We start from the raw sequence: 22,141 nt of genomic DNA on the forward strand, positions 1-22,141 counted from the left end.
GCATTGTGTTCCCATTATTTTGCTTATAGTGGAGATATTAAGCGGCCTAAGGGTCCCGTGGTTTTTACCCTTATTCAAAGGGGTTTTCCACGTAGAAAATCGGTGTCCATATTCTCTATTTTGTTGACGTATTTACTATCGTCTTGTCCATTTTATAATTACACTCCCGTAAGAGGGTAATAGGTCCACGCTTCCGCTCAATATTTACGCCTGTTACCCAACACTCCGAATTTTGCATTACTATTAGCACTGGAAAAGGCAATTTTAACGTTAATAGTCGGGGATGTCGAGATCCAGGGTTAAAATGTAACTATGCTAAATCGTTTACAAAATGCAATATTTCAGATCAAACAATGTTATCTGTATAAAACTCATCTTCCATTAATTAGAGTTTCTTCATCTACAATGGAAATCAATTGTTTACAACTCTTGATGCAAGAACCGCCGCATAAACAAGTGATTCAGTGAAACACCGAAAATCAACAAAACTATATAATGTATGTCCAGGCGTACAACCATCGACCAACAGCTTCTATGTACAAGTTTACAATGGTACAAGCAAATTCATAACATTATCAATACATAGATATCATGATAGGAATTCACGAATACGCAAAGGTCTCTTCACTGCATTTGTAAAACCCTGCAAAATGGATATTCGAGCTTTAGGAAATAGGCTAGTTGCTAGCTAGTAGCTTAATTGTTAGTATTAAAACGTCAGATTCCCCATGTATGAAAGTGTCGTCTAGATTAATTACAGCATCGATACTCATGGGTGACATGACAGAAACCTGCGACTCAGTTTTTTTGCAACTGGTGAAGGCACAGGATTCTGTAATGTTTTTGGTTGTGAAGAAAATCCTGCGCCTTGTTTCGGATGAAAATAGAAATAGGAAGTCGGATAGAAGGCAAAGTACCTCGTTAAATTTAAATATGAGAGGACGCTCATCTCTCTCAGCAGTGGCTAGTTTCTGTGCAGGAATATCACCATCTTTTACCCCCTTTTGGCCCAACTTTCTAAACCTGGAACATACGACAAGATATTCACCATATAAGGCAGACTGAAACTCTTTTAAGAACAATTTCCAACATCAGTAATAAATTTGCGAGGAAAAATACCAATGTGCGGAATCTGAGGATAATAAGACTGTCTTACAAATGGCTATGGACAGACCGTGTTAGATCTAAATGTTTTATGCAAATTCCAAGTATCAAGGAGGGCTTTCAAAAAAGTGAAGACCTCAAGTCCTCAACCATCTTAATAAAACTAAAAATACCTCAAGATCTCTTATGGCCGAATCAAAAGCCATGGTTTTATTGAAGTTTATTCATGCTCTGCAGTCTACATTATATACTCCGTACATAGTAGAAGTAATCAAGAACACCCCACACCACCGCAATATAACACTACCTACGGAAGGCATGATTCAGCAGCTTTCAATCAGTCAAATATCAGCCGTACAAGCTAAATATCGGCTTTTTTGGCAGTCCTTTATATATCAGAAAATATCGGTCTAATACTAATATGAAATAACGATATACCTGTCAAAAAAGTTGAAGGAACTACTGGAAGCCCTTTTCACACCTCCTGTGGACTTTGTCTTATCTGCAACTGCTTTAGTTTTGTCAACACCTGCGGACGTTGAACCTCCTGGAGCGTAGGGTTTGCGTATCTCCTGCTGTGGTGTTTTCTTTGTTATTTCTTTGCTGACAGATGTGTCATTTTGCAACTCTGAGAAGGTATTTGATATTTTGCTGACAGCATCACTTTGCTGTCTGGAGCCATCAGTAGAGAGCGTTGACCTGTTTGTGTTTTCACGAACTATCTTTTGTTTTTCAACCTAAATCATTTCACATTATTGTAAGGTACAGAAATGCCTGAGGATAGACTAACACACGCTTTTCATCTAAAAGAAGTAACACATGCCAGCACTTTTCAGTTCTAAACATCAACTCCAGAAATACAAATTCTAGAAGGAAAAAAACTACGGCTTATAACATAATTTTAGACATAAGGAATAGAAGTCCTCAAACATTTGTCAAATACACTTGAGTTCAACAATAAAACATCCACTAGCCAGTAGAATTTTTCAGCCTGCCATATGTCAGTCTTATTAAACATCATTAGCCATGCCACAAACAGGTTGAGCTGAATGCGTTCATGAGGCAAGGACGAAAGGGACAAAGATGAAAGTGGTGCTCAGTTTCTTCTCTTTATAATTGTCAGAGTAAAAAAGCTTCTATTATAAACAAAACTTATACAGAGAAATTATTTCTCTTCATTTAGCTTCACTTTATTATCCGACTCCAGGCAGCCTAATTTCATTAACGAAGTGAAGACTTTCTTGACTTTCTTGACTTTATATACTGAAATTCTCATTAGGTGAAAATAAATGGCTAACAACAAGCAAATGACACCCACACCCACCCAGTAAAGATATAGGCTATTGTTTGAAGCTTCAACAAGAGAATGTCTTCCCGGATTGTTCAGAAGTGGTATAAACGTTTTACTGTTTTAGATCATAAAATTATGAACCTTGTTTGTGGGGACCATCGCTTGTAAGTTGTAACATGGCAGTTTGAGCAAAGAAACAATTCATTAAAACCTCAAATTGCCTAACAGCATACCTCATGCACAACTACTTGCTTCACTGCTGATTTGAGTTCACAATGTCCTGGATTGTAATCCTAATTTAGATGGATAAAAACAGACGTAAGAAAAGATTAAAAAAAAAAAAAGGAATAAAACAATCCAACATTTAGCAAGTCAAACCACAACAAATACCTTAAAATGAACAAAATTCTGAATGGGTGGATCAAGTGACAGCTGTGACACATCTATCTTCGCATCATTTGTTGGGATGTTTTCTAGTGGGCGAGGCTTCACATTCTTATATGTTAGAGAATAAGAAACCATGGTGCTAACTAACTGATTCAGATCATTGTTCTCTTTATCTGAAAGTAGATGCACTGCAACCTGTGGCAAAAAAAAAAAAAAAAAAAAAAATCTTACCTCTTAAGACTCAGCCATCCATTTCAATTCCAGTACAACAATAAAAAATATATGGTAATTGAGTGAGAAAAAGCACATTTGGGAGGAATATTGAGACAATGCAGAAATGAATAGAAAATACTCCAAACGACTCATGTTTCAGAGATTGATCTGATAAAGTTACGCAGGAGAAAATAAGGAAGGTCAAGCAATTTACCGGCCTTAGGTCCAATGGGGTGAGAATATGCAGTAACGGAGAAACAGTATCGTTAACAAAAGAGTTAACGGAAAGATGTCTTGAGAAACATGGTCCGATACTAGACTGCCATGATCTTAGTGTTTCCATCTTCTCCATTAGCGATGTGCGATACCTGAGATGTTTCTAACAATGCTTAAAAAAAAGCAGTAACTTATCAGTTCTAAGACGAGACCTTTAAGTTTAGGCAGAAAAGTAATACCTCTGGAAAGATTTAGGCCACTCGATAGTCGATCTCTCAACACGGGCCAAGAGCTGATGTATTGTCATAATGATAGGCGGATAATAGGCTGCCAAACAAATAATATATAAGGTATCTTATCAAATTAAGACTACTGTCATATTAAGCTAACACTACCCTTTAAAAAAAAAACTAATACTAAACTTACCATAAAGAAACATATTATGGGAGCGCATGACACCTTGCTGAAGCACATCGAAGACACCAAGAGCATTTACACATTGGACCTTCAAAAAGCAAACCAATAATACAGAATTCAATTCCAACCACCTGTACAGGACTTGACGAATTAGGAACTCTAGATTCAGAGTGTTTACACAAGGCCTACCGTCTTTTGCAGTAGCGGGTCATGATAAGGCAGCTGAAGATAGTTTTCATGAATGCCGTCAAGTATTAATTCATAATCACCACTGTACCAAATTTAGTTAATATGTCAATCAAAAAGGAGCTATACCAACGTTCAAGAGGATTCTAGATTTCTAACTAGAACTTGGCTACCTACCGGTAAGAAACCAAAGAATATAATGAATTATGTGCCTCATGCGCTTTCATCGTATTCTCTTCACAATTTGCGCTTGGCTTCACTTTCCTTTTTTGGAAGACCTGTAAAGCATGAAGCAACAAAAAATCATGAATTGTTCAAATAGGAAAACTGAAAAATACGCCACTACATCCCCTTACCTCGTTCCAAACATCAAAAACACTTCTTGTGATGTCCTTCCGACCAATTACTTGAGAGCTTAGTGTCATCTGAGACAACATTGAGTGAGTGAAAGTAAATACAGGATCAACAGTAAGGCACAAAAACAAGCATTCTCCCTATTTTCAATACTTCCATGTTTTTCGTACTTCGACTAAAAAGGCCAAGTCCCTAAAAATGGCTAATAAACCATGATCCTCTTCATTGAAAAAGAAATGGAATTAAACTACAACTATGTATTCATCTAATTTGGTAACACCAAGCAGTATTTTTTTTTAAAGAACACCAAGCAGTGTTTTATTAAAAGTTTCGTTCGCAGCCTCAGTAACAGAATCTTGAAAGCGTACTTGATGCGGTCGTTACGGACTTAGTCAAAGATATAGTGGCAGTTTTCTAAAAGAAGATTCTATAGCTATTTTCATCATCAATATCAATTTCGTATCATGTCATCGACTAAACGAATCTAGAACAGCTATTTTTGGCAATATTATCATTAAAAAAAGAAATAGGTAAGGCAGAACGGTAAGGCTGTGTACATCCCAACTCCCACCTGCGAGAGCCATTGAGGCATTGGGCCGATTGGGGTAATGCCGTAATGTTGTTGTATCAAGAAACAAAAGAGGTGATAAAAGTGTTTAATTAAAGAAAAACATAGCAAGAGATTCATCTCCGACTCTTTAATCATAACCTTGATGTATCGCTATATCTCATTTTGGTTTATTCTGATACTATACATTGCAGGCAATACAATACATATCGACCGATATTTTGGACCATGACTCCAAGTTTATACGCCATATTCATAAATAAGATATTGAATTTCTTGTGGCCATGATAGTTTCTCCATCGCTCGAACAACTTGCGAAAAAAGAGTAAATTAATCCGCAGTGGCCAGTGAGCTGCACTCAGCCAAACCATTTTGCTAGACCTCCTAATTTAACGGTGTTATGAAGTGAGATTTACTTCCGGTTGGATGATGAATCGGAAACAAATTTATACTGTATTACTCCATAACACATTTGAAGAGGCGCAAGGCGCACCGAGGCGATAAGGGGCTGAAGCGATGAGGCGCAAGGCGCAAGGCTATGGCGCGCGCCTTTTAGACGCGAGGCGCCTTATTTTTTTAGCTTTATTTTATTTCCGAAATAAAATTTTGGGCAACAATACTCCTTTTAAGAGTTTTCAAGTTGACTAAATCTAAAGGAGTAAAGTTTAGGAATAATGGTCAAAGAAAAGGCATATCTAAAGATTTAGACGTGCTAATGAACCTCGCTTAGTGAGCCTTGTCCAAAAGGCGCACCTAAAGTGCACCGAGGCGTTTCGCATAGTGCCTCATCCAAGGCGCGCCTTTTCAAACTAAGATAACACTAAGGGCAAATTAGGGCCAGATCAGTTACTAGTATCCCATTGCCATTCTGAGCTAAATTAGCAATGCGATAAACCAGCAATGCGATAAACCAGCTGAGATTCCAGTATTCCACTGAAATGATGTCAGTGCAATTTACTAAAAAGTAAAAATTGAACTATTGCTATAAGTCGTTCGCAAGCTATAGATAAAGTTTCAAAACGTCTTATTATGAAGTATGACACCTACAAGGATAGCTAAACTCAACAAGGATCAATTGGCGAGGTAAGAGCTTACCAAATTGAGGGACTCCTTTTTCTTGTGCAGAAACTGGAGTGTGTTCAGACATGCACGGATATCACATTCTGAAAGATGAAAGAAAAAAAATTCAAATTCCAGAATGTTGGCATAAATTGAAAATATATTAGTAATATTCAGTACACACAAAAATTGCACAAAAAATCATGCCCTAATGAAAGTAATAATGCAAAAGCCAGGTAAGAGCTTTCGTATCACTGAACCAGAGTCCATATAGAAGACATGATGTCCCCCAAAAGTATTGAGGCACATTTGGACCTATTAACAAACAAAACGTGCAAACTAGAAGCATCAAAGACGGAGCATGAGAGCAACAACTAAGCTACTGCATTGCTACTTTTCCGTTCTTGCTTGGGGAAGAAATACAGGGGCTAGAAACATTAAGTTCACACTGCAGCTAAATAAAGATCTTTATTCTCTAACATACTATTAGGAAACAAGTAAAAAACGAAAGCCATCAAGCACATACTCACAATGACATCATAAACTACTGCTAATCCAGACAGTCATTTCACCTGTAATTTCAGCAAGTGCAGTTAGTGAAATAGAACTCGTCTTCAGTCCCTCCTTGTTACATATAAACTTGAGCCTATCAAAGATGAAATCCAATATTTTTAGAAGTTGAGCTCTGAATTTAGAGAGAAAGGCGTCTAAGAAGAAAGATGCATAAGATAGTACCAGAAGATAAATTCAAAAATATTATACTGAACTTTTTAACAAGTCCATGAGCACAACGATGGAGTTGAAAAGGGACAGTTATTCAATCATCTAAGGTATTAATAACAAACTAATTCAGTAATTTACATAAGCTCAAGATCCATCAATAAAAATAAAACATCCATGATATGTTTCTACTACTTCTCTTCACCAAGATGACTAGAACTGGCCACGAAAGAATAGTGGTCCATTCCTGGGCAGACCAGGTAATCCAAGACACCAAACAACAAAGATTTTAACCTACTATAAGAGAGAGCATAGATTTTAACCTACTATAAGAGAGAGGCTCCTCCTACAAGCGAGAAAAGAAGAGTTCTTACTTACGTGCAGAACAGTATACTACCTCTGATTCTTTAGAAATGCTCAATTTGCTTTTAGCACAAGGATTAAGGTTGTGAGCAGGGTGGTCCGTCTCCCCAATAAAGTAGGGTTATGCACGTAAATGGAGCAAATCTAAAAATGGACTATGGGACATTTCCGGAGAATCGGAGAGAGTAACAATTTAAGAGACAGAAGTTGTTTCAGATTGACCCTTAACCAAGAAGGAGCGACCATCTGCTACATGCATAAAGAAGCACGGATAGCTTTAAGAGAAGTTTTGCTTTAGTCCTCGTCTCCTTGATTACTCAAAGCCAAATAAATGCAGAAAACTTTGACTCTATCTGAAGCATGGCCTGAGTTTTTAGTTTTTACCCCAGGCCTTGACTGCTGTAGCCTTCGGACTCGCCTCTAATGTTGCATCAAGCAGATTATCATTATAAGCCAAGCACATATGTCATGATCGCAGCAAGTTACGTCAGGTAAAATAAAAAGCTTAGTTTTGCATGAAGGTACTGAAGAAAAGAGAGGAAACCCTACGAGTCCTGGTCTACAATTATTCACATGTGTCTTGTCTGAAACCAAATCTAATACTCCCTCCGACCCAGACGAAAGGTAACATGGTGAAAAATGGGTTATTTAAGAAAAGAGGTAAAAAGGAGGGGCAAAGATGGAAAGATTGGTGAGAGGCCACATGGGTAGTGTGTATAATTAAATGGGTTTAGGTGAGTTAAATAAGAAGTTAGTGGGTGGGCCACATGATGACATTTGTGTAAATATGAGAAGGATATAAGGATTATATTGTCCAAAAACATGTCATTTATAGTATGTTACCTTTGGTATGGTTCGTCCATTTTAGGTAACTGTTACCTTTGGTCTGGGTCGGAGGGAGTACATAGTTGGAGTTGTCGTGGATCACTTGATATTATAAATTATTATCATTATGCCAACACTATGACCAAATGGATCGACCAAATTGGTAAAAAAAAGTTGAGGGTTATGGACAAATTGGTAAAAAAAAAATAATGGGTTGTACAAATACACCAAGAAATTGGTCATTTGAGTGGTTAAATGAATTTCTCCGCATTAATTAAAAGAACTAATTATGTTAGTCTCAAGCAATTTTAGAATGAACTTGTTTGTTTGAAATTATTTTTTCACATACATTTGTTTTTAAAATAATTTAGTCTAGGTGTATGTAAGATTTAAGAATCACAAAAAACTAGATGTTGTAAACAAGTCTTTGTATCGGATTTGAGTTCTATCAATATAAAATCGGTCTAAGTATGGTCGGTAAATACGAGTCAGACAAGAATATATATCGAGTTTATAATACGGATTAAGGTCAAGTCATGATTAAATACCGCTCAAAATATTTTCACACACTAAAATAATATTTAATATTACTTGTATAAAAGTAGCACTTTAATCATATTTCTCATTTGTTTGCTAACAGTTTTTGGTGTATCAATTTTATATTTTTCGAAATACGTTAGTAAAACTATTAACGAAATGAAGTGATTATTGAGAAACGCGCAAAAAGCAAATAATAATAATTGACTAGACATAGGGATTATATAATAAGAAAGATGAAGTAATTAAGAATTAATTTGGTTAAGTACACACTAATTATTTGGATTATTACTTATTTTTTGGTGTATTTGTCCAACCCATTATTTCTTTTTACCAATTTGTCCAAAGTGAAACCTTTTTTACCAATTTGTTCATAACCCCTAACTGTTTTTACCAATCTGTCAATTTGGCCCAAATGGATCTCATACAAACATTACGAAAGTTCAGTATCCAGATTATTAGCCTTGGACATTTCTACTCTCTTCCACATTTCAGAATTAATTATGACAACAACAAAAAACATTAGATCCAAGGCCAGAATATTACCTGCTTACCACTCGGTTCACGGTTGGCCTAGCAAACACATGAACCCTGAAAGAAAGCAAATTTTGTAGTCAAGAACTCCAGAAGTAAAAATCTCACTAATGTGTCACCAAAGTAAACTTTCAAGTGACCATTAAACCTAGTATCGGCAACTTAAGAGCAGCTTTTGGGAATAATTTGTGGGCCTTTTCAAACTTAACAGCACGTTGGGATGGGTCTACTTGGAATGATGTATTGATTTGAATAGAGCATGATATTAAATAGTGACCATTACATCTTGGAATTGACAGACGTATTTATTTGAATAGAGCATGGTATTAAATAGTGACCATTACAAAAGGGTTAATCAGCTAACTGGGCCAATATTTAGCACACAACCAATACGGCAAATATACATATACAACCATATAGTCGTTAGTAGACTGAAACGACTTATGTGACCAATACAAAAACAAGTGGTAATAAACCACGGCGGTAATGCACACCCCTACTACACCTTCGCATTCCTGACAAGTACCACAATTTTATACCATAAGGATCACATAGAGTGATAAAATAGGAATGAACAAAAAGGAAAAACAGAAAAAAGGAGGAAGTACACGCTACAATGCGTTCTCAAGTTTATAGCTCTAGCAGTGCAAAAAGCAAAAGCCTTAGTCCCACAATGATCCGGGTGACTGACATGAACCACTGTATGGAACTAACTGTCAATGTAAGATTCCATATGACAATTTTAGCCCATTACAAACATTTGGGACTAAAGCTCTTAAAGTACATACAAAATGAAAAAAACACAAGTGAAAGGATCTTACTTGGCTATATTCCGAAGAGGTCTCAATGCAGGAGCATATAGGTCATTACATATGCAAATTACCTGCGTATCACATCCAGACATCCAGCTTAGTAGGCAATGTCTTAAGATATATCACTACTTACAACAAGAATAGTGATAAAAGTCTTACAGGGCGTGACATTGACACTGATTTACGTCCTTTACTCGATGACTTTTTCCCATGAAGCTCCCCCGAGGTAGAACCTTCCTTTCCAGCATTCGACTTTGTTTCACTAGACACCTGGATAGGAACAGCTCTCTCTCTTATATGCATTCAGACGTGGTTGTTTAGAAAGCTTCTATCTCATGAAAATATTTTATCTACTATACATAAACATGTCACACAGATATCAAGGAAAAGTTTATTAGAAAGTTATTGGTTATACTATAACACAAATTTTTCAGTGCGTGGATTTGGTTATAAGCTGCACAGCACTGATTACTTACTGAAGCTGTTGTCGGTTTTAGTGCGTCTTTTAGGTATAAGCCTTGAAGGCTTGGACACAAATTATAATCAATCTCCAAAAGGAATAATACTGAGGCACTAAATCAGCTTCTGGTATCCCTCAGATCAGATCAACAGTATCTCATAAACATCTTACCTGAGACTTCATTTTACCTATCAATCCTAGAGCTTGCCAAGTAGGAGAGAACTACTTGATATATTGCTAATGACTTCTGTATTTTGAGTGTACTTTTCATAAGAGATGGTTTGCATGATTATAGTATGGAGCTCCATCACCATAGGCATCTTTTTCTTCATTAATTAAATTTATGGGTGTTTCTACAATGTAACCCTGTGTTTTTTCATCAGATTCTATGATATACCCTCGGTTTTTCAAAATTACACAAGACACCTCTGAACTCAATAAATTGTTCTACAAATGCCCTAAATGCTAAAATTTTACGATTTTAAACATTATATTTGGGCGGTTTTGATTGATTACTCAACCAAAATTCGTAAAGCCATCAATATAATCCTTATTTTCTAAACAATGTACAATTTTTTGTGACAATATGTATCCATAACAAAACTCAAATTTGGATAATTAGGATATTTTACGTGCTAATCTTGGAGTTTAGGGGTATATCAAATGTTTCTTAAATCGAGGGTATATGTTAGAATTTGAGAAAATATAGGGGTACACCGTAGAAAATCCCTTTATTTATTAATTTAATCTCATTCTCCATGGTGCAATGAGATTTGTCCTTAGGATACCCCGCTTTTCTACCTTTTTCGAAGTTGATTGCTTGATAATTAGGAGTGAAATAGAATCACCTATGTAACTTGCTCTTGTTATGTCAAGTACGTTAAAAGAGATAAACAACCAGGCAGAGGGTGAACCAATTGAAGCTTACCATCTTTAGAAGGATCTCTACTGCACCCTTCCCATCCCCAAGCGCTCCATCAATTTCATCAATTATCTATTGAGAATTGAGATAGAAAAAAATGTTATTCCATGAAATTTTTATTTTATTTTGTTTAAAAAAAGATAGTATATGGCAGTATCACCTACCAAACACTTGGGTTTTGAGTCACCCATGATGGAGTTCATCTGCACTGCATCCAGGATTTTCTTCTCAAGTATAGTTGCTGATCGGTCATCACTAGCATTTATCTGCAGAAATCACTTCAAACAAAATGTAAATTACCAATGTAAGAAAAATACTGACATGCTACAGATATACCTATAGGACATCTATGCGATACGCTGAAAGAAAATCACTTCTACCATTTAGAAAGCACCATGCGTGAAACATAAGGCAGATTTCACTTATCATTCACTTTGACTTCAGTGAATGATAGTAGAACGTAAACTCATTACGTCCTTGTGAATTGGAAAAGAAGGATGAAGAAGATTAAAAGGCAACAGTATCCTAAGCCAGTTCCTTTGACAATCGAAAGGTGCACAGCTAAGCATAGAGTGATATCCAAGTAGCAATGGCGTTATTAAGGTTTCGTTGATAAAAAATTAAAAACTGAGGTGGCCTACTGCCCACAAACCTCCATCATAGGTTTTAGTACACCAACCAAAAAAGTTGATTGTGTGTGCTAGAACCCTCTTTACACACATGAATAACACTGCTTGTTTCTTGTCTGATTTAATCTATAATGAATGGAAAGAAAAAGTATAGTAAACATAATACTTAATCGATAACATATTTTGTTAGAAACTGACCTCCGAAATATGATATCCACAATGTTTTGCTGCCACGTGTGCAAGAGTCGTCTTTCCCAATCCAGGGGGCCCACAAAGCAATAGTACCTGCAATTGCCTAAAATAATATTAGTGGGTAACACATAACAATCGAAAAGTAGAAAAATTTAACCTCAACTTATTTAATGTTGAATGTCCATCTATGTATAAACTTCAAAGAAAATAACCAACAGTATATCAGTTGAATATACAGAGAATACATTTTTGTTTTCCACTATTCCTCCACACCCAGCAAATTTGGTAGTATTAGAAAGCTTGGGGGACAGAGGTCACATAAAAAGCAGATATTAATGCCCAAATCAGACGTTTGCATGCGAACAATTCTAGCAGCTAAGTCTTTCTTACTAGTTATTGACTGGCAACACCAGTTGTTCATTGCAGGAGAATATACAATTGAATTTGTATCATAAGAATATCCGGTTCATGAAGAAATCACCATAACTATATGACATTTACGCAAATTCATCACATCATACTTGAAACTGAGTCATCATGGACCCAAATTCTGTCCAACAAGGAGCTCATTTTACTAAAGTATAAACACTAATTTTATTCAGCTCAAAAGCTGGATGTACATATACTCAGCTAAGGCATAAAGGGCATCAATAAACAGAATCAACATATGTTTTTCAAACCCAATGACTATAGACGTTAATTTCTTCCTAATGGGTCCACGATCAGTCAATTTTTAGAAGCATTTTCTAGATAAAAGGCTGAGAAGAAGTGACAAAGTAATCATTTGCAGGGCTCTTGCTAAGCACACAGCCATGCTATGTAATTGTAGTGTTTGAGGAGTAGAAAAGTTAAACAGCAACTTTGAGCCTGTTGCAAGTTTTAAAGATCTGACATTTTGATAAGATAGAGTTTGTCATCACTGACCTTCTGTTCGGGCGACCCTGAACCACTCGGCTTCTTGTTCGGTGGTGCTTCATTACCATTAGATCGGACATCTTTATGCTCTACAGCAGATGAATAGCCCATATAGTTTTTCACAAACGTAGTTCCTCTATATTTCCTGAAAGAGCTTGTGTCAGAATGTTTCTGATGATGAGGAATAGAAGAATGCCGTTTAAGTGCAGATAAAACTTCGTCTCCAGTGTTCCGAATGTCTGCACCAAACACTTTAGAATCCCAGTGTTTCAGCCAGAAGAGAACCTGTCAGCAACATTGTAAATGATGGGAGTTACAATTGATTGGCACAAAGTTCATACATTAGGCGACAAAAAAAAGAAGTATTTACCTCACGGTTTGTCTGTTCATCACTGAGAAGCTCCGTAAAGGATCTAGGAGCATATTTGTTCACCCAAAGTTCTTCTGTCACGACCGAAGACCCTTGGGGTGCTAAGATACTCTCCACTTCTGAACTATCCCGCAAAGCCTTTAAAAGTACAAAAACGCAAATTAATAAGATCATCATAGGAATACAGTGTGCCATGTAGGGGAAAAACATAATATGAACCCTTAACAATAGAACAACATGATTTAAACTCGAAATCGAATTTATGATTACATTTGTAATGAAACTAGTCAAACAGCCAAACAAAATCAATTACCCCAATACAGAATAGTAGAGATTTAGAGGATGTGAGAATAAGTACATATAAAGATTCATGTAAAGTGTTCAACCGAGTTATTGGTCCTTGAGGTGAACAGACACAAGCAATTTAGAGGGTTATATGATGGACAAGAAGCACCGAAGACAAAATATCCGCCCTACTAACAAATTGAGAGACATCTGCCACAAATTGAAGCATATATACTCTTCCCTCACATAACCTGAAACAAGCGTACCAAGTAGGTGGGACAATAACACAGTCCAACAGTCCATCAAGGAATTAAAGGTCTTTTAAAGTCAATGCAAACCCCGTTAAAAAATACGGAGTACTCCATATATACACAGCAATATTTATCAGACACACATCTAGACCATAAACGACATGTAAATGATGTCACGAGGAAAGAGATGCTATTCTCTAATCAAGATAGTTGGTATTACACGCACTCATATCATCCTTCAAAATACACAAACAATTGCAACAAGCGGCCAACAAATAAAATGCCTAGGACTACAAACCGCGATAAGACTAGCCTTCCATCCAACAATTCAACCAATATCATCGAAGCTCTAAGAAAAAAAATCAAAAACCAAATATTTAATACCTTCATTAATGCATCCTGCTCAGCTTTTTGCAACAAAAGACTAACTGGTTCAGAAATAAGACCTGAAACACACACGAAAACCTCAGAAAGATACGCGATGCAGATTTTGAAAAATGTATACAATTCAATGGAACGGAGAAACTAAAAAAAAAAGCGCAAATATACCACTAGAGTGAGCTGAACTCTTGAATTTGTTTACACTCTTATCAACATCCTGCACAATTTCCTTCTCAAGCTTAGCATAAACTCTCTCACCACCAGATGGTGCAGTAATCGACATCGACTCCCCTTCAACTTCCCACTCGAACCGCGAAAAATACTTTACGTAATCCTCAACTACATCAACACGATCCTCAACTTGCACAAAATCGTCTAAATTACCTCCAACATTTTGCTCAGTTCTAACCCTAGATACCCTATCAGTTTGCGCAAACTCATCGAAATCACTTCTTCCCACATCTAACCTATCAATTTGCTCAGTCCTAACCCTAGCTGACTTATCACTGTTCTCAAGGTCGATTTCAATGGCGTCCGCAATGGTAGATCTAGGACGCTTCTTACTGATACTATTATTAGTAGTATCTTCTTCGGGAGGCGGTGAATTGATCGGCGAATGGTGGAGATCGCCATTGTTGGTTGCTTCGAGTTCAGGTTGAAGTTCGATTGTTTGATTATAGTAATCTTCGTCTTCGAGATATTGATCATCGAGATTGGAGTTCGCTTCTAGCCATTGAAGCTCGTCGAGGTCTGGAAACTCCATATCCATGGCGGCAAATTTGGGGATTTAGGGTTTTGAGTTAATTTGGGGGAGTTTTTACTAGTGGGGGATAAAGAGAGGGAATTTTTGGCGGGAAACATCAATATTCGACCCGGAAATTCTAAGGGTCGTGTTATCGTATCTAATCCGGAATTGTAATTCACGCTCCTGAAAAAATATTTTTTGCGCTTTTCTCAAACTTCCCTTTTAATTATTTTCTATCCTTTAGTAAGAAATGATTTTAACTAAAAAAATTAAAATTAGTAATGAATTAATGTAATAATTAACACAAATGAACCGGAAAAAATTAAATTAAATTAATGAGTAAATTAATTTTTGTACTCCAACTATCGTGGTCATTTATTTATCTTTGGTTTTGGCAAAACCAACGAATAAACATAGAGGAGAGAACCATTTGTTGGTGATGACTAGAGGTGACAATAATTGACGCGACACGAACCCGACACGAAGTTAGCGGGTTGGGGTTGAAAGGTTGTGACTCATTTACGTAATTGGGTTGACACGGACACGGCACGAAACTTAAATGGGTAGGGTTAGGATTGAACTCTTTTGACACGAACCCAACACGAATAACTCATTTAATTAAAAGTGCCATAATACATATGGGTTTAATCAATAATCCAATCAAACAACTTAAAAAATAATCATTCTCATTCATCATTTTTGGAATAATAAGGCTATAAAACTTAGTTTTATTATTAGTTTAATTATTGGGTTAAATGGGTTAAAAATAACCTGCTACAAGATAAATGAGTTAAACAAATCGGATTGGGTTATAGAAAAATTAAATGGGTTAGGTTAGAGTTGAGACAAATGACATTTTTATGTAATTTAGGGCTGGTATAGTGATGACTGATGATCACCCGTTTAGGGGTTGCCTGGAATCCCTGGCAGAATAATTTGGGGGTAAAATTTAACTGGGTGATAATTACCGGGAAAGTTAATTACTTAGGATAATGAGTTCATTGATGATAGGTTTGGCATAAGGGTAATAATTACTGAGTAAATGTTTTACCCCCTTAATCATTACCTAGTGTGGAGGGTGGGTAATGTATTACCCTTTCATGAGGGTAATAGATTCGGAAGGTGAATAATTACTCTCATACCAAACATGGAAAATGCAGCTTAACTATTACTCTCATATTCATTCCTCCTCTTTTACCCTCAATCCAAACAAGCCCTAAACACAGATACGAACACGACACAACTTAATCGGTTTGCCAATATTGATGACAATTGAATGACAATTGACAAGTGGACAATGAGTTATGTGGATAATATAATTACCCTCAAAAAAAAAAATTATAAAAAGGTAAACACGTGACCGAGACACATAACTAGACTAAATAGGAAAACAAATTACTCGGATGGAGTGAATATATATTATCAAAAGATAATTAACTACAACAATGACAATTAATAACAACGAATTAAATTTGGACAAAAAAAATGGACATTTAAAACGGTCATAACTTTGCGCTCGGATGTGTGTTTTCGTCGATTTTTTTTTTTTCAAATTGTTTATCCCGACAAGGCGAATGCATTTGTGGGGAAAAAAAATGTAACTAACTCATGTGAAAAAACACGAATAGGCCTAGACAAGTTGATGTGTTTTATTTATTTACATAAACCAACCATGACAAATTTGTGTAAACCACATGAACTATACATACATCAATTACTCGTGTCCAAGTCAATTGTTTACTTTCTTTTTTAGCAACATGTATCTTAATCGAATGTAAACAAATAATCAGGCCAAGTGAGTACTTTAATAAGACGGGTATTTCTTTGCGACAAGACGAAGTGAATTTTTCTTGTGCATAGTAATACCAGGAAGAACATTGGTATAAATGTCTTCCTTCCTTAAACCAAAGGGCAATTCCCATTCAAAGGAGTACAACAAATTGGCAAGTGCAAGCTCCAAGTTAACAGCACCAAGAGCCAAGCCAGGGCATATCCTTCTCCCTTCTCCCTGCTCCAAACGGAGCTAGCTCGAAGTCTTGTCCTCTAAAATCGATTGAGCTTCCCATAAACCTTTCTGGCTTGAACACTTCCGGATCCTCCCACAATTCGGAGTCTCTTCTGATTGCCCAAACGTTCACATGGACTAATGTTTTGGGTTTAATGTCGTACCCGTTTAGTGTGGCTTTTCGAATTGTTTCTCGTATGACTAACAATGGAGCAGCAGGATGTAACCTGAATGTTTCCTTTACTACTGCCTTGAAGTATTCCAGCTTTTCGAGGTCTTCCTCACCGATATAAACCTTATTTTTCGCTACATTTCGGATCTCCTCTTGTACCCTTTTTAGAGACTTGGGTTCTTTACTAGCTCCGCCATTGCCCACTCTACCATGGATGTACTCGTATCTGTTCCCGCTACAAATATGATCTGCAAAGATATAGTACTTCATTAGAGTAAACCCGAAACACACACAGAGTACATTCTTACCAGTAAGTGTAAGTGGATTATACATCTGATGTATTACCACCAATTCTATAGTTTCTGAGCATTATAATAAAATTTTTGAGTTTTGTTTTAAAAATTATGAGTTTTACTATAAAGTTTCTGAGTTTATTCACTTAAACATTAAGATCTAAAAAATTACTGTTCCGGGTGTAATTCCGGAGCAGGATTGTGACCACTTGAGCTTGTAGAATGATGTCGTTGCTCGTCTCTTCCTTTTACTCTTTCCTGTAAAGATGAACAAACTGAGAGCTCGGTACCAAGCCGAGCCCTCAGTTTGTTCATCTTTACAGGAAAGAGTAAAAGGAAGAGACGAGCAACGACATCATTCTACAAGCTCAAGTGGTCACAATCCTGCTCCGGAATTACACCCGGAACAATTGGCGCCGTCTGTGGGGAAAAGATACTAAAAGCTAGTCACCTACATTACAAAAAAAAAAAAAAAAAAAAAAAAAACATTCAGCGAGTTAAGAAGATGTCAAAGCAACAAGAAACTGTGAGTGAAGGAATTGCATTCTTCCAGGATGACACGTTCCGTAATTCTGAGATCGGGCAGTCCCCCAACGGCCGAGTCACTGACACGACGTACGGGATGCCGAAAGAGCCAGAAACACCGCTGCCTACCGACCAAGTCACTGTCATGGGACATGTGGTCGACGCGGCCAAATTAAAACTATTCCTGGACCTGATGGGTAGTACGCCGATTACCCCTGTCACGACGACGGTGACGGCAGCGCATCCACAGGTGACCAGGGCCCATAGAGTGGCTCCGAACAACTTGTCCGGAGCGATACAAGGAGCTGGGCATGCTAGAACGCCAGCAGAGCTCGTGGTGCCAGTGGCAGACCTGAGTCCTTCCCCCACTCGCGGGAGGACAGCGTCGCCGCGGCAACAAGAGGCCAGCCCCGAAGGAATGAAAGAAGTCCGACTCACCAAAGTCGGACAACAAGCCATTCCCGCCAGAGGGAGAGAAGCCGGACTAAGGTTGCGAGGAGCCGATCGCCGCGTGTCATTCGACACGTGGTCGACACCCCCCTCGCACCTATGTCCTCGAGATCCCTGTGCCGACTAAGCTGAAGCTGCCGCCCATCATCATACAAAGGGGATAGCGACCCGACCGACCATGCCGAGGCGTTCGAGTCGTACATGTCGGTATGGGAGCAGCCTGATGAGGTTTGGTGCCGAGTCTTCCCAACGACCCTGCATGGGATGGCTCAGAGTTGGTACAAGGGGCTACCTAATGGCTCGGTATATTGTTATGCCGACCTGAGAGACAATTTCATAGCCCAGTACGCTTGCAACAAGAGAAGGGCCGTGGAAACATCAGATCTCCTAACTATCCGACAGGGGGAGGACGAGTCCCTCCGAAGCTACGTGAAAAGATTCGACGCTAAGGTTCAGCAGATCCGTGAGCTGAACACCGAACTGGCGGCCTTCGCGCTGATGAAAGGCCTCCCGAAAGGCGAGTTCAAAAACGAGCTGATCAAGTGCGAAGATCTCAACTTAGACTCCGCCAGAAAGATGGCCGACCGAGCCGTAAAGGTGGAAGACTATCACAAAACCTGGGTAGGCCAAAGTGAAGCTGGGCACCCAGAGAGGAAGAGCCACCGGGACAATATAGATGAAGGTCGCCGTGACGGGAATAGGTAACGGCCTGAGAGATCTAATAGGAAACAGCACTCGGCGGGCGCCGGGGAGAGTTCGGGACCATACTACCAGAAGCGGTACAGTAGTCTCACCCCCCTGGTCGCCTCTCCAGCCGAGGTATTTACCCTAAGCAAGAATGATGGACAAAAGTGAGCAAGGCCCCCCAAGGCGAGGGGGGACGGTGACACAAGCCGATTTTGCGAGTACCACGCCACACCGCCATAAACCGACAACTGTCGACATCTAAGGAACGCCATCGAAGAGCTAATCCGAAAGAGGAGCCTCAGCAAGTATGTAGCTGGAGGCCCAGGAACAAGCGCCGACGGGGCGAATAGAAAGTCAGTTTTCCAACGGATGGGAGTAATCCAGGTTGTCATCGGGGGAAAAGAGAACGGTGGGTCATCTAATGGGCACAAACGGCACCTAAATGAGTTATACCAAGCCATCAACTTTGTGCCTAAAACAGCGATCCCCGCTTCCACCATCCCCGATATAACCATTGGAAAGAAGGACTAAGAGGGAGTCATCGCCCCGCACAGCGACCCGCTTGTAGTCCACCTGGATATAGCCAACCACTTGGTCAAAAGGTGCCTAATTGACACAGGCACCTACACGAACATCATGTTTAGGGAGTGCTTTCTTAATCTCGGTCTGAAGATTGGAGACCTGAGCCCCTGCATTAACCCGCTATACAGCTTCTCTGGGGCCGGCCTGGTACCCCTAGGGTCAATCAGACTGCCGGTGATGTTCGGCCAAGCGGATGCGGCTAAAAATGTTTTATCTGAGTTCGTGGTTATCGATGGTTCGTCTGCCTACAATGTTCTCATAGGCCGGGTTACTTTGAGCGAGGCCGATGCAGTGATGTCCATCCGGGCCCTGACATTGATGTACGTCTCGGACCGGGGGGAAGCACAAAAGCTCGTCTCAAAGGACGAGAGAGATGAAATAGTTAATATCCAAGTGTCTGCCAGGGGGTGCAACATGCAATCCCTCAAAGTGGCGAAGAAGTCGGAGAAAGGGAAGAGCCCATCCTTGCAGCAGGAGGGCGACCCGATGAATACTAATGTTGGCATGGTCGAAGGAGCCGAGACCGAGGAAGTGGAAATTGACCCAGGGCGCACCGTAACTGTCGGTGTCGACCTGGAGCCAAAATTTAGAGCTGATCTCCTAGACCTACTGAGGAAGAACAAAGATGTCTTCGCATACTCAGCTGCCGAGATGCCAGGCGTGAGCCGGGAGGTGATCGTTCACAAGCTGAACGTACTCTCCACCGCTCGGCCGGTCAAGCAGAAGATGAGGAACTCCTCGGCCGAGAAGGATGAGGCCATCAAAGCTGAAGTAGACAAATTATTAGCGGCGGGCTTTATCATGCCTTGTACTTACCCTGAGTGGTTAGAAAATGTTGTAATGGTGAGGAAATCGTCAGGGGCGTGGATGATGTGTGTTGATTTTACCTGATGGGGCATATTCTGCACCCGCTGCCCAAGTCAACATATTGACCAAGGTCAAAGCTAAAAGACAGCAAGTCAACATATTAACAGCCTAACCGACAAAGCCTGTCGGCCTGTCACTTGGGTCTCGGCTCGGCAACTAGCCGGCCGAGAGACATATCCGCGTACTCGCACCCAGTCCCCTCGGTATGGAGTCAATCAGGCTTGCCGGCTTGTCATGGGTCCCTCAGCCGAGGGTAAGACAGTCTTTCCACCTGCTACGCCACTTGGCCACTACGTGACAAAAGGTGAAAGTCTATAAATACTCATCATCTCTCATTGAGAAACGAACTGAATAATCTGGTATCAAACTCCCTTATCTCTCTACAATATACTTTGCCAAGTTCAACACACAACTTATCTCTCTAAGTTTACTGACTTGAGCGTCGGAGTGAGTACGATTGTTCCGGATGTAATTCCGGAGCAGGATTGTGACCACTTGAGCTTGTAGAATGATGTCGTTGCTCGTCTCTCCCTTATCTCTCTACAATATACTTTGCCAAGTTCAACACACAACTTATCTCTCTAAGTTTACTGACTTGAGCGTCGGAGTGAGTACGCTCGGTACCAAGCCGAGCCCTCAGTTTGTTCATCTTTACAGGAAAGAGTAAAAGGAAGAGACGAGCAACGACATCATTCTACAAGCTCAAGTGGTCACAATCCTGCTCCGGAATTACACCCGGAACAATTACAATAAAACTCAAAAACATTACATACTATAAATTTAGTAAAATTTGATTTTTGATGGAAAAAAAATTAAAATCTAACTTATAAATTTTAATAAGGTCCAAAAAAATATAAATATGCTCAAAAACAAATAACTTTGAGGTAATAAGCTCAGAAAATATACATATATGCTCAAAAACAAAGAAATTGGAGGTAGTACATCCGATGTATTTTCTTTTTTCTCCATTCTTATTCGTTGATTTCGTTAATTTATCTATGAAATAGTCTCATAATATGAGAGAGTCGTATAATTAGTACGAGAATTACCATTAAGATTGCTTTGATATGATCGAAAGTAAGCTCAAAAGCAAATGAATTTTCGGTCTTGAGTTGGAGTAACACATCTATAATATCGTCTTGCTCAGCTTTAGGCCTATTTGGATCAAGGTGATCTCTAATGAGTTCATCGTAAAAGTTGTCCATGTTTTTGAACACCCTTTCGAGTCTTGAAAGTTGCCCTGTTAGCTTATCAAGCCAGCCGAGATAAGGAAAATAATCTGCATAGAAGAACCCTACAAATAGAGCTTGCACTTCGTTTAAAGGTCGTGAAATTTGCTCCTTGGCCCTTCATGATCTTCTTCGTACCTGCGAAAATCATAAAATGGCAAGTGAGTTCAACTGGGCCGCGCTGGTTAATGAAAAGTTGACCAATGCCAACAGGCCAGCTGAGCCGGGTGGCCCGGGTCCTGCTATTTGGTAGCTCTACTATACAGTAGACCTTCCCTCCATTATTTCAAAAAGAAATATAGTATCCTTAAACAGACTGTTATAAAAGAAACAAGAAAGACAAATAAAAACAATAAAGAAAGCAACACACAGATTTACGTGGTTCACTAACGATGTGTTAGCTACGTCCACAGGGGAGAAGGGAGAGAGTTTTATTAATTTGTGAGGAGTTTTCATATTAGAGATTTAACGGTAGAATAAGTATGACTGCTAAGGAAAGGCTTAAAAAGTTTATATAAAACTCTTTAAGACCTAATTCAGAATGACCTTATAAGGTTCAAGACAGATTTAAGAACGTTGTTGACCGATCTTGTTG

At 38.9% G+C, this 22,141-nt stretch overlaps 1 protein-coding gene and 1 pseudogene across 1 annotated transcript; both read right to left on the reverse strand.

The window, feature by feature from the left end:
* Nucleotides 1–364: 364 nt before the first annotated feature.
* Nucleotides 365–14,919, reverse strand: LOC141642143 (uncharacterized). The gene is made up of 23 exons (XM_074450839.1): nt 14,160–14,919; nt 13,995–14,056; nt 13,075–13,212; nt 12,714–12,989; nt 11,796–11,882; nt 11,133–11,234; nt 10,975–11,040; nt 9,746–9,856; nt 9,596–9,657; nt 8,787–8,831; nt 6,368–6,441; nt 5,832–5,899; nt 4,171–4,239; nt 3,992–4,092; nt 3,818–3,899; nt 3,638–3,716; nt 3,451–3,538; nt 3,210–3,363; nt 2,786–2,977; nt 2,629–2,688; nt 1,543–1,841; nt 918–1,023; nt 365–643 (listed from the first exon to the last, which is right to left on the reverse strand). Exons 1-23 carry the CDS (start codon nt 14,758–14,760, stop codon nt 590–592), a joined length of 2,976 nt encoding a protein of 991 aa, XP_074306940.1. The 5' UTR covers nt 14,761–14,919; the 3' UTR covers nt 365–589.
* Nucleotides 14,920–16,540: 1,621 nt separating this feature from the next.
* On the reverse strand, nt 16,541–21,828 carry LOC141632913 (5-OH-xanthotoxin synthase-like; annotated as a pseudogene).
* Nucleotides 21,829–22,141: the final 313 nt, after the last annotated feature.

This window comes from Silene latifolia, chromosome 2, assembly GCF_048544455.1.
Source record: "Silene latifolia isolate original U9 population chromosome 2, ASM4854445v1, whole genome shotgun sequence".
Classification (NCBI taxonomy): domain Eukaryota; kingdom Viridiplantae; phylum Streptophyta; class Magnoliopsida; order Caryophyllales; family Caryophyllaceae; genus Silene; species Silene latifolia.

Coding starts and splice junctions, on each gene's coding strand:
- LOC141642143 (XM_074450839.1), bottom strand. CDS start 14,760: ATGGATATGGAGTTTCCAGACCTCGACGAGCTTCAATGGCTAGAAGCG. Junction 4,240..5,831: donor AAAAGGAGTCCCTCAATTTG/GTAAGCTCTTAC, acceptor ATGTTGTCTCAG/ATGACACTAAGCTCTCAAGT. Junction 2,978..3,209: donor CCCCATTGGACCTAAGGCCG/GTAAATTGCTTG, acceptor TTTTTGCCACAG/GTTGCAGTGCATCTACTTTC.